This window comes from Vanacampus margaritifer, chromosome 15 (genome assembly GCF_051991255.1).
Source record: "Vanacampus margaritifer isolate UIUO_Vmar chromosome 15, RoL_Vmar_1.0, whole genome shotgun sequence".
NCBI classification, from domain to species: domain Eukaryota; kingdom Metazoa; phylum Chordata; class Actinopteri; order Syngnathiformes; family Syngnathidae; genus Vanacampus; species Vanacampus margaritifer.
The window spans coordinates 2,672,173-2,685,529 of record NC_135446.1 but is presented as its reverse complement, the minus strand read 5'-3'; the positions used below and the strand labels follow the sequence as shown (position 1 = coordinate 2,685,529).

The window sequence follows — 13,357 nt, the reverse complement described above, 5'->3', positions numbered from 1 at the left end:
TGACTGATCTTTCAAGGTCCACAGAAAATGTTGTGTTTGGACTATGGAAACACATACACATACTACGAAATGAAAGATTGAACTCTCATCATTCATCAGAAAAAAAAGTTTGTTTCTACCTTATTCCGTTCTTCAGTAATCAACAATAGAAAATGGTTAGTTTCACCGAAATGCTCTGTTTTGAAACAAAAAGCGGAGAAAAAGAGCTTTTTGTGAAACGATGTTATTTCATGCACTCTAGTGAATTGTACACTTCTTTTTGTCCATGAATGATGCCACAAACACCTAAATAGTGCTTTACTTCTGTAAAACGCTATCACCAACAATGAAAAAGTGTTTTTTGGTTGCAAAATACGTTTATTTCCATTCAACAGTGTAACAATTTGACAAAACAATTTCGCAAACTATTTACAAATGTGTGCAACTGTGGTACTATTTACAATTATGTGGATGTTTCAAATACAGTTTTTCTTTTTGTAACGCTCCCATGCGTGCAAGGAGACGCAGCAGGATTTGCACAACAGATTAGTTTCACTTGCGATGGGCTCCTTTCGCGTGCAGACGTTACACTTTCTTGACGGCCTTTTTTTCCGGGGAATAGCAAGTAGCAGACTGTACCCACTCCTCCGATGAATATGCATTGGACTCGGGGCCTCTTCGTCGTCCGATTGAACGTCCGCCTGAGCGTGCTCGGTTGTGCTCCGCGTTTTCCGGTGTTAGCATCGCTAGCCCGTGAACCTTTATGACGTCGTCATAGCCGCCGCGTCAGCGCTTCCAACTTCGGCGTCAACCTCGGAGTCACCATCATCATCAACGATGATGATCATCGTCGTCATCAATGTGCTCTTTAGCGTTGGTCAATGCCTTTCGTCTTTGAAAACAATTCCCAAGTGTGAGCTGCTTGCGGTCGTCATTGTTCGCTTCTTCAGCCATCTAGCTCCGCCTCACGTTTTCTACTGCCGCGTCAATGCTTCCAACCTCGGAGTCACCATCATCATCATCATCGATGATGATCATCGTCGTCATCAATGTGCTCTTTAGCGTTGGTCGATGCTTTTCGTCTTTGAAAAAAACTGCTCGACCGTGACCTGCTTGCAACCGGTCGCCATGTTTTCTTCCCTTCCCCAGCCATTGTCCCCTCTAGCTCCGCCTCACGTCTTCTACTGACGCCTACCCAATCTTGTCAAAAGAGAGTCATTGCTGCCATCTAGGGGCCAAAAATAGTTATTAGGCTAACTAGATCTGCTTGAAACTTTCACAGCAGCTGGCCAAGGCTTTCCTCCACCCGTTTCAAAAAAAAAATAAAATAAAATTGGATGACGTCATTGGCGGCCCTCCGTAGGTTTTTACTTGACGTCTTTTAACGTCCATGGCAGTCAAAGAATTAACCTATTCATCATTCTGTATGTACTGTAACTGTGTACATGCACAGGTACAGTCTTGTGTGTTACTAAAAATTGAATTTTATATGTATTTTTATCTTCCTGTGTACCAGGTTTCAACTGAAGCACAACCTGAAGACGTAGCTGAAGACATAGCTGTCACAGACAAAGTTGACCAGGTGACGAGATTTATTTTTGAATATTGATGTTGAAATCAGTTTTCAGAAGCAAGACGTTAGGAGTGAAGAGTGTAGAGTAGATGCTAGGGCTGAACTATACAACTAACAAATATAATCACAACAATTGTTTATGCAATGTGTATTGCCAAGACGTTCAAAATACTGTATCCAACAATAAGCTTATATGGGACTAAAATTCCTACAAGTCAACATTAAAAATATCTCAAATTGAAGATTTGTTGTTTGTTGTTTGGTGATTTAGATTATGCACTGTAGTGATCTTTTTTCCCATTAATTTATTTATGGTGGATTTTAGAGGTGAACTTGCTAACAATTTTTCATTTATTTTTCTAACAGAAGTGTAAACATCAGGTAGTTTATTCACTTGTATCAAGCTTGGATAAATGTGCTTTATGTTTTGGACCTTTCGCTGCACTAGAATGGACTGGCATGATGGGTATTTTATCTTGTGTTATTTGTATCTGCAATGGATCTTTGTTTCACGCAACCAGAATTAATAGTGCAGGCATTTTCATTGAATGAATATAATTTAGTCAAGAGGATAAATTATGACCAATGTTTATACCGCTGTCTTTAGTTGCAAGCAGCTAAATGTTGAGCAATTGGCTCAATCTTAACGACTGTCTGACTCGGTAAAATAGAAAAGTCTACTGTAACTGAAGGACTATCACACAAGACTTGTTTTAGGGGCAATGCCATAGATTAAGCATATTAACTAACCCTCTTGTTAAATGCTTCATCTCATCTTTCAAATAAATGTGGTGACTAGATTTATAATAATCTTTAGTATATGCACAAACTTTAGGTTCTAAATGTTTTTCTAGTTTGCTCCAGCATCTGGCACATATCCCGTTTAAACAATGCAAAACTGCTAATCGACTGCTAACAACCTAATCTTTGGTAAATTAACTTTAGCACATTTGCCAATCAATGGCGGGAGCTACTTCTGCCGCGAGCGCTCGACACTTGTCTCAAGCTTCTACTTCGAGTGTAACATCACTAAGTAACAGCGAAGTAAAGCTAGTAAATATTTATGACCACCCGCCAAAATGAATTTTAACCCGCATCTGGCAGGTGTTAATTTTAGAGCAACTATATATATGCATATGTATGTGTGCGTCTACTGTATATATGGATATCATTGCTGTCCTGTGAAAAACACGTTTCCATTTTTAGGTCGCGGGCTGCTCCGGTAGCGATTCTTCATGGCGGCACGGCTTGTATCACGGTGCGCTTTATAGTCTGGAAAATATGGTGGAAGTGTTTTTCACAGGACAGCGACAATGTGTATATGTATGTCTGTATGTATGTAATAATTGTTTTTGTTTAAAAAATTAGGTTGCTGATGTATCCAGTTCAAGTGAGGATTCATCAGCAGAGGAATATGTTCCAGATTCTCACAGTACTTCGGACACTTCCTACATTGAACCTGTTTCAGAAATTCAGAAATCCGAAGGTATTCCAGGAATGAGCTATGAGAAAACTGCTCATCCTTTAAGATGAGAGGTAGTCATGTTTTAAAGAATAAAATGTTCAATGTTCACTGACTCTTTTGCATCTGGTTTCATGTCTAGTGTATCCATTACAAAGCTGTGCTTGACCTAGATAATGCAGTTTTATTAACATACCAGTTTCAGTCCGTCCTAAAATTTGTAAATTGTAACATGGTGCGCAAGGATCAGGTATGACTTTGCATTTCACAGTATTGTTATGCACAGCAATGTGTCCTTATATCAGGTAAGTCATTACACATCAATGCCATTTTAGTTTGTGTAAAGTCAGAATGCCAGAACTTTCATGTCACTTCAGTGACATGGTTGCTGTGTGTTGTGTAAACGTTGTCCATGTAATGAGTGAGTTGGTCCTCATAATTACCATTTTTGCAATGGCGTGCCTTATTTAGGTCATTATCTATGTCCTCACAATTACAGATTTTTTCAGGTTTTTCTTTTTTTCGTGTGGAGCTTTTTCAAGTTTTGAAGTGAAATTTTCCTGGACTACCCCCAAAGAATGTTTGGGGTGCAAGTCCCATCTCTCTGGCATTAGCAGAAAGGGGTGTCCCTGTAATACACAATTAAACGGGTTTGGAAAAAATATCCTCATAATACACAGAGGCAAGTATGTGTGTGTGTGTGTGTGTGTGTGCGTGTGTGTGTGTGTGTGTGTGTGTGTGTGCGTGTGTGTGTGTGCGTGTCCGTGTGCATGCGTACTAAGCAGTCTTATTAGGAGAAGATGATCAAATGATCCTCGCATGCAGATTTCTTATTGGCGAGGGTCTTGCCATTTCATCTTGCAGCAGGCAGTGCAAAAAATGGAATTAAAAAACTATCAGAGACTCGCAAAGACAATCAGTAGCAAATGACAAAAGTAATTAATACATCCACGACACAGTCATGCGCAATTAGGCCGAACGGTGATGTTTGTCTGGAAATATGTGCGGTTTCATCAAGTTGTAATTTGACTGAAAAAAAAAACAATAAAGCATCATCATCGTTGACGGAAAGCAAAACGCTATGTAAACAGCGGAAAGGAGGCAGGGCTGCGGAAAGGATATGACTTTTATAGCAAAGTGTCAACGCAAATGGACCAGTTATCTGCTGTCTGCATTTTACCCTTTGAGCAGCCTGCCTTCAACTTTCCATGCACATGCTGAGCACAGTGTTCTTTTGACCTTTCAGAGAAAGGTCAAAAGATGGAGCTTGTACATCCACGGTACAGTGACTTTAGTTGGATACATTTTCAATGTGTCCCTGGATGCATATTTTTTAAAAGCTTTTTTTTACTGTTCTTCATGTCATGCAATTTATTTATTTTTTTTAGGGAAAAACAAATGTGTTTTGGTCATTCTTTTCCTCAAATCAACGCACATATATCCATAAAGTTTTTGAAGTTTTGTAAACAGTTTCAAGGCTTATATTGTCATGTTAGGGCAAAATGGGTGTAACATACTGTTCAAAGTCAGAATTTCAAAATAAAAGCATGGCCACATGGTGGCTTATTGGTGGCTTTACGCTATTGCAGTGTTGTGTTTTAGGAGAAGTAATCAAATGCCACTGCCATATCCTGCCTGGAAGCAAAGATGAAAACCCCAAAGCTGCCCAATTTAGCTTCAGTATATGTGGTTCAAATTTGGTCACAATAGCCCCGGGATGCCCGCATGAGTGTACGTTGCGTCTCCGCTCCGCTAAGTCTTGACTGCATGCTCCGGACACGCCAATTCAATGGACAAAACTCACTGGCTGCACACAGCTGCGGTCCAGCAGCTCCGTTGCTGACAACTTCCCGGCGTGTCTCGCGCGATAATATGGTATTAAAAACAACAACAAACACACAAAAGAACAACAAACACACAAAAGTCTGTGCTCAACAGAGAAGCAGAAAGAGAGGTGGATTTCCTCATCGTCCACTCCCACAGCTTCTGCTATGATGTTCCTTGCAGAATCAAATTTTAGGTTGTCCAAATAAAAAGGATGTGCCGTGTCATATATAATCCACCTCCATTATAAATCTCTTCTCGTCCATGTTCGCTGCAGTGAATTAAGCGTTAAACATTATGACGTTTTGCTGACATGATTGCGAAATAGGATCTGGCGAGTATTTTATTCTGAAAAGTAACCGGAATTTAATATTTTGCAACTGTGTCGGTCTTCCTGTCACGCACGATGTGTTTTGTGCTAGTTTTGCTATTTGACGGATGCCGACGGATGCGTCGTCCGGCAAAAATAGAAAATAGGTCTATCCGTGCAGCGGGCTCTGGCACGACGCAGCTGGTCCGCAATCGATCCACAGCGCACATGCAGCTGGTGTAATCCCGGGGTAAAACCAAATCTCTAGTGGGCCGGAAATGGCTAAAATCACCCTATAATGCCCGCTTCAATCCAAAGTGGCAGATTCCCTTTGATTTTTTGGGCAGGCTTTCTTGTTCGCTTGTTGTGGGTTAATTCTTAATAGATAGACATGCCTACCAAAATAAAGTAAGCTATGATGCAAGTGCTTTGGAGGCAAAAATTTTCCAATAATTGGTGGAGGAATGACAAAGCCAATTTTCAATCATTAAGACAAAATCATTTGAAAATAGTCACTTCTGAACTAACTGGGAGACCTCCTGTGTCTTCAGACGTGTGCTTGAGATCTTTTTGAGAGTCTACTCGTGCCTACTAAAAAGTGGCTATAATGAAAGCACTTTGGAGGCTGAATCCAGCCCCCCCCCCCCAACAACAACAAAATCAACAAGAACAGACGACGCTGCTCAACGCACATGGGCTGAAATCAAAAGTCTCGTGCATACGCACCAGCGAGGAGGAAAGTGATGAGGCAGGTCTCTTTGGGCATGTACAGCTTGAGGCGGGAGCCGCTGAACACGTACTCGACCACCGCCTCAGAGCGTCCGGCCCGCTGCAGGAAGGGCAAGAACTGCTTGGCTTTCTGCGTCTCCTGGCGAATGAGAAAAACATGACGAGGATTGACAGGAAGAATCATTCCACAGGTGACTAAAGGTGTAACCCATATTTCATTTTAAGACATTTTCGCAACAAAGTCTGTTGGCAGAAGTAATGAATGCGAGTTTTGCAACTTTTTTATCAAAAGCAACCGAAATAGACAAGACAGGCGACATTGGCAATGGCGGGGAATGTGCAGGCTTTTTTTTGCCCCCCCATTAGTCAGGCCTAATGAAGTCAATTTCTTAGTGACACGTCTGGAAGCTCATGCAATCCAAAGTAATTCCCAATCCTGCCTCTATCTCAGTCTGCAACAGTGACTCACGCCTTTTTTTTTTTTTTTTGCAATGCACGGGCCAAAATTACACGCAGCTAGGAGGGTGGGGGGGAAGTCATGTGTATTCATGTAGGGCAGGCGAGAGGGAATAAGGAACGCTAAAAAATTATTGAATATGTGCCTACTGCAGGCAATAAGCATGTAGGCACAACAGACCAGTGAGTCATGGCCCGGTGGACTCTGTTTTACTTTCTTTCTCTCTGTGTGCCTGCGTGCGTATTTTGTAGAGTAGCCAAGGGAGTGGGAGCAAAGGCTCCGAGGTAGATGATGATGAGTCCAAACAAAGAAACAACAAAAAAAAAAAAAATCTCATGTTGAGTGGATGTAAATTCGAGCTTGCAAATATCTTATCTGTTCTACAGAAGAAGAAATGTACCGAGGGATGGGTCAGATAACCGCCCCCACACCCCCTACACCCCCACTGTTTACACTGACCACATTACAGCAAACGGAGAAGAGCTAATTTACTTAAAGAAAAAGTCAGCCGAAAAATGTTCGTTACAAATTTACAATTATACAAATACAATTATATATACTATATGCCCCCACTAGTGTAAATATGTCATTCTGATTAATATTGTGTTTGTGCAATATGAGTTAAGCAGTCCACCCGTTATTGCCATCTGAGAAGGCGACCATTTTGCCACTTCTTGTGAATTGAAAATTACATCACAGCTGCTCATCGATAGGTGGTGGTCACACTGCAGTCAACTGATTGGCCAATAGAAATTTGTGAAGGGTAGCACAGGCTTCCGAAACACAGCGGTCTGATAACTAAATGGTAGACACTGATACACTGTTGGATTGTCCACCAATTAACTGATTTCTTGTGTTTTTCTTCCTGTAATGAATTCCATCCACTGACCTCCGCTTTATTGCCATGTTATGATGTTATGCTATAGCTACTGCAGCAGTATTGCGCTATCCCGCTGAGAAACACAAGCCAGGTCCAGGCTGGCGCATTCCCACAGCGCTCGGTGGGAGCGCGGCAAAGGAGGCACAAGAGTCCACTACCTGAACTGCACCCATTGCAGTGCAAAGTAGCCGCACGAGTGGGAGCAGAGCGATGCAAGCACTCTTGTTCATGCCGACACAATCACTGCGGCATGTGGGCGGGGATGCAGCCTAGCTCGGCACATGATATGGGATCATTACGCAACCTTTAGAAGGTACGAGGTGAGTCAAGTGCTTTATCCACTCGGCTGAGTGTCACACGTTCGGCGTGCACAAAGCATGCCTGCTCTATTTCCGGATGCCGCCCACTCTATGGATATAAGCTCTAAGATGACGTATAGGGAGTGTATTTATTTGTGCATGTGTGGGCGTGTAGAGATGGAAAGAAGGGAAAGGGGCTTGGTTGCTATTTTTGTCCTTTTATTAAAGGTGCATTGTGCCGTTGTAATGTTATGTAAATGTAATGTTAAAGCTTTTTCTACATCATGCATGCCAATGCCCAGATGAGTACGAAGAGCCCTGACTGTTTTAATCTGACTGCACCTATCAGCTTTTATCTTCCCTTTATAGTAGTGTGCGCGGACCCTGCACACGCCACAGTTTCTTTGGGGAGGGGCAGAGTTTTTCTTACCTCGTTTAAAGTCATGTCTTTGTTTATCAACTGTATCTGTCGCTTTAAGATCGTGCACGTACTTGCACACGCACCATGAACGAGCCTGACATATGCTGCAGTTACGCTTTTTGAGCCAGAGGTAGCAGTCCCGCGTAAAAAAGTGACAAGCTTCATTAACTCTTTCACTGCCAGACGTTTTCAGAAACGGGTTGTCCCCACTGCCAGCCGATTTAAGCATTTTGAGTGATCTTTCAAGGTCCACAGAAAATGTTGTGTTTGGACTATGGAAACACACATACTACCAAATGAAAGATTGGACTCTCAGCTTTCATCAGAAAAAAATAGTTTGTTTCTACCTTATTCCGTTCTTCAGTAATCAACAATAGAAAATGGTTACTTTCACCGAAATTCTGTTTTGAAACAAAAAATGGAGAAAAAGAGCTTTTTGTGAAACGATGTTATTTCATGCACTCTAGTGAATTGTACACTTCTTTTTGTCCATGAATGATGCCACAAACACCTAAATAGTGCTTTACTTCTGTAAAATGCTTTCATCAACAATGAAAAAGTGTTTTTTGATTGCAAAATACGTTTATTTCCATTCAACGGTGTAACAATTTGACAAAACAATTTCACAAACTATTTACAAATGTGTGCAACTGTGGTACTACTTACAATTATGTGGATGTTTCAAATACAGTTTTTCCTTTTGTAACGCTCTCCTGCGTGCAAGGAGACGCCAGGACTCGCACAACAGTTTACTTTCACTTTCGCATTGGTCCGTTTTGCGTGCAAACGTTACACTTTCTTGACGGGCTTTTTTTCCGGGGAATAAAAAGCAAGTAGCAGACTGTACACACTTCCTCCGATGAATATGCATTGGACTCGGGGCACTCTCCGTCGTCCGAACGAACGTCCGCCTGTGCGTGCTCGGTTGCGTTACGACACCGTCATAGCCGCCGCGTCAGCGGTTCCAATTTCGCCGTCAAGCTCGGATTCACCTTCATCATCATCGATGATGATCATCGTCGTCATCAATGTACTATTTTAGTGTTGGTCGAAGCCTTTCGTCTTGTAAGTGTAGAGCTGCTTGCAAACGCTCGCCATTGCCTGTTCCCTCCTCCATCTAGCTCCATCTAACGTCTTCTACTGCCGCGTCAATGCTTCCCAACCACGGAGTCACCACCCTCATCTTCATCATCGATGATGATCATCGTCGTCAACAATGTGCTCTTTCAGCGATGCTTTTGGTCTTTGAAAAAAACGGCTCGGGCGTGAGCTCCTCGCGACCGGCCGCCATTTTTCCTTTGTCTTCCATTCTCATCTCCTGCTCGACGCTCTAGCTCCGCCTCTACTGACGCCCACCCGATCTTGTCAAAAGAGAGTCATCGCTGCCCTCCAGGGGCCAAAAATAGTCCTTAGGCACAACAGACAGGCTGGAAACTTTCACCAGACATGCGGAAGGGTTTCCTCTACCCGTTTAAAAAAATAAATAAAAAATCATTGGATGACGTCTTTTGACGTCATTGGCAGTGCTCGGTAGGTTTTTACTTGACGTCTTTAAACGTCAGTGGCAGTGAAAGAGTTAAGATCCTTTAAGCTACTCGTTAACGTTCATCAAGGCTTTATGTGGCTTACTGTGGTACCTTGATTCGCCAACAGGCCACAATTCTTATCCAACCCACAAAATAAGACATAGTACCACTGTATATTGTTTTGATCTTCCATTATTAAAGCTAATTAATTATTGAGCAGCGGCTACACCACCAGCCGCAATTACTCACGGCATATCGACTTAAGTTGTGTTGATCGCCGATGAGGCGGCACCGTTCTCGCACAGTCAGCCTTGCGTTCCCTCGTCATATAATTTGCAATGAACTACAACTAATACATTTGGCAAAAATACAACCAAACTTACACAAAAAGCCGAGAGTCTAATTAATTTGCCCAAATGTCTCTCGAGTGGCCACGAGTACAAGAGTACTCAAGTGACAGAGACAACGAGGCTGTTCCCAATGTTCAATTTAGAGTCTTTGGTGGCCTAGACTATTGAAGTGTTTAGTTAAAATGTATAAGGGTTGCCTCTGCGACACGTGTCGAGCCATAATGGCCACTCCAGTAAGTGTGAATTTTAATAAAGAGGCTTCTGGTGGTTGTGTGGGAGTTTTTCATAGATGGAGATGTGGCATATGTTATGATTGGGAGATGTATGACAGGTTTTACTTTTACTTGCTGCATTAAAGGTAAAATAAAGACTGTCTATACCTAAGGTGTAGAGTGGATGGTCAGTTGTTTGAAAGTTGGAAAGAGCTGCGCCAAAATAACCCATCCATATAAGAGAAGTCTGTTAATGGGATACAGAAAGCTCGAAGTAATATTGGCGTCTCAATGCAGGTATCAATTTTAAACTCAAATTTATATCCTCTACACTTTCAATCTCGAGGCAACATAATGCTGCACAGCCCAGGGCAGACAGACAGTTGAGTGCTCAAGAGATGATCTATACTTTCAATTGGTTAATAATGCGTCCTTTTTGTAAACATAAGATATTGGTCATATTGGGGGGTAGGTTTGTGCCCCACAGCGACAATATATAAAAGAAAAATATAGAAAAAGCTCAAATAACCATGTCCCTTTTTAATAGCAATTGAGGAGCATCCATTTATTTTAAAGAGCTAGCATTAATTGTCCACATCATTCATTGCACACTGTGTTCTGGCTCACCCTCTGCCAATGCTACCCTATCAGCGGGACTGGCAAATGTCAACAGCTGCAGCACTTAATGAGACACTCATGACTTCCTAATAGTTAGACCTGTCTTTTCTTGGCTGTTTTCGGACACAATCCCAGCAAAGTTGTTGACAAAAGACCTACCCCAGAGATATCTGCGACTCTGTGAATGGGAACCTCTTTCTTGCTGTGCAGCCCCTTCCCGTTCTTGATGGCCCTGCAATCAAAGCAGCAACAACAGGAATCCAGAATGTCCACATGAAAGAGTTTTGTTTTTGTTTTTAAGCATCTACTTTTTCATGTGTTTTAGCACCCTACATAGTAAATTCTGTAGAGTAAATTTGACTCCATTTAGATTGGGACCAAATAGACTCAGTTTTAGAGAAATATTTACACTTGGAAGAGAGTAAAATAAAGAATTGAAGAAAAAAAAAATCACTCAAGGGTTGAGGAACAGCCGATCGACTCCCTGAGCCACGCAGCTCCTGCTGTGAGTTAGTATATCGCTTGTGTCAGCTGGAATCTTTTTTTAACTCCCAAAACAATGTTTTTGGTCTTGTATTGGAGATAAGCAAACAGTAAGCGGGGCATTGCTCAAGTGGTAGTGTGGCAGTTTCCCAAGCTGAATGTCATGAGTTTGTTCCTCAACCCTGGATGTGACTTGCTGCAAATCTCCACAGAGACTAGTTGATGTGCCCGGTGGGCGCCATTGCTTTGGTTAGCAACAGAGTTCAAAGGGGCTCAACAATTTAACTATGATGGAGTAAAATATACATAAATAAGAGCCGCCGCACGCTGCTTTTGAATCAAACTATGACTTGACCATTGCAAAACCCGTATCACTTATTTTTAAGCCATAACAAGATGGCGTGTCAGTCAAGGAAGAGGTGGTTTACTACAGAAAGAGGGCATAAAGATGGGAAAATTTAGCTATATTGAAAGCCGGTGCTCGATTCTATTCATTTCAACGTAACCGGCAGGAAATATAAAAAAATATATATATTTTTTTACCACCTAGCTTGGTGAGTTCATTTAAAATAATAAATATGTTCAACAATTGTAAAACACAAGAGGCTGTGTCTCACTGTCAGGTTTGAACAATAATGACTGTGCTATATGCAAACCATCAAGGTCAGGAGAACGATAGCACTCCACCACTTTTGCTCCTATGCGGTACATACCATGTTTGAGTGTGTTTCGCTAGCAGGGAGCGCACGAGGAAGGGAAGGGAGGTTCCTTGAAGGCACTAAAAATACAAGCAAGCCTAAAGGCTGAAACCCTCATCAGCTCTAATAAGACCCCCACTGGGGGAGGGAGAGATGAAGTGAGAGCAAGAGTGAGGAAAAGGGAATGCCAAAGAAGGACAGAAAAGCAAGGTGAGAGAAGAAAGAAAAGGAAGGGAAGCAAAGAGACAGAGACAGTGCGAGAGAGACAGAGAGAAACACAGAGGCAGACAGAGGACTATAAAAGGAAGCTGCATCTACTTTACCTATAGCCAGATTTTAATATATGGCACAGTAATAAAGCTTGCACTAAATCTCTCCACTGCACCGCCATATGATTATATTCATAGCAGCTGTATAAAGGAAGCCAGCATTCTAGCACAAATGTGTATGTATAGATGTGTTTCAAAATATACCAAACGTTACCTGGGGAAACGACAAAAACATGTGTTGTGACGTGCAACTAAAGTAAAAGACACTTTTGGATTACCCTCACGGTTAAAGTCAATTTCATTCAACATCCTGGCTGTCAAGGTCACACATGTTGAGATTGTTTGTAAGAAGAATTAGAGACAGAATGTGCAGCTTTACGCCGGTTGCTCACCGCGCCTCCGCAGCCAGTAGCTCGTCATAGTGCGAGGAGCGCTGGTCGTCGTCCTGTCGGTACCTGATGACCGTGGCCAGGCCTTTGCTGACCAGAGCCTCTGCGATGTTACTGTGGAAAAGAACATGTGCAAACATGTGAATCCATTCAGGCCGGGAGTGAACGCATAACAGCGTTTCTGCCACTAGAGCCGGTAGCGCTCTAGCGCTCTTCTACCTTTAAAGCCGAGAGAGCGGATATACGTCATTTTGTTGTTTTGTTTTGACCTATTCTTGATCTCTTAGCCGATGAAATGCATCTGGATATACAATAGAGGGTGACGTGGGTCTTGATGCATGTCTTGGAATTTTATTCGAGCATTCATGGCTGATGTAAATTTGCGGGAGTTATGAAATAATTGATGGCGAATGACGACTGCACAGGAGGACTTCGTACCGGCGTAACCAATCGACAGTGACATATTGTTAAGAAATATGTTTATAGACAATGAGGATGATGAAACGGCTTTGCAACGGAATGGACGATGAATAATTACCACTCAATTTCAAAAAGTTATTACAAGTGTACTCCATTGTTTAAGGTAAACATACCTGCGGATGTGACAGTTATTCGTTTTTTTGTTATATATATATATATATATATATATATATATATATATATATATATAGTGCTGCTCAAAAGTTTGTGAACCACTTGAGCGATTTGGACATTCCAATTGTTTCAACCTGATTTTGTAGTTTAATCTGAACTATTACAGTTTATATGAAATAACAGGTGTAGGTTTATCAATTCAATGCATTGTTTTTTAATCAATTGTCTAGTCAAAACTAAATTAAAAACAGTTTTTGCTCAAATTCATGTAGATGCAAAAGTGA

The 13,357-nt window shown here is 41.8% G+C and overlaps 1 protein-coding gene and 1 long non-coding RNA gene across 3 annotated transcripts in view; one reads left to right on the top strand and one right to left on the bottom strand.

The window, feature by feature from the left end:
- The window catches only part of snd1 (staphylococcal nuclease and tudor domain containing 1), a 203,500-nt gene that overhangs the window by 119,265 nt on the left and 70,878 nt on the right, over positions 1-13,357 (bottom strand). For both annotated transcript variants that reach the window (XM_077544072.1, XM_077544071.1), the window contains exons 13-15: positions 12,483-12,593; positions 10,800-10,872; positions 5,875-6,016 (exon numbers count right to left, since the gene is read on the bottom strand). In XM_077544072.1, coding sequence (XP_077400198.1) covers positions 5,875-6,016; positions 10,800-10,872; positions 12,483-12,593 — 326 coding nt within the window. The remainder of the gene's footprint in view (positions 1-5,874; positions 6,017-10,799; positions 10,873-12,482; positions 12,594-13,357) is intronic.
- On the top strand, positions 1,491-3,129 carry LOC144034906 (uncharacterized). Its single transcript, XR_013288317.1, has 2 exons — positions 1,491-1,561; positions 2,921-3,129. It is a non-coding gene; the product is annotated as an uncharacterized LOC144034906 (long non-coding RNA).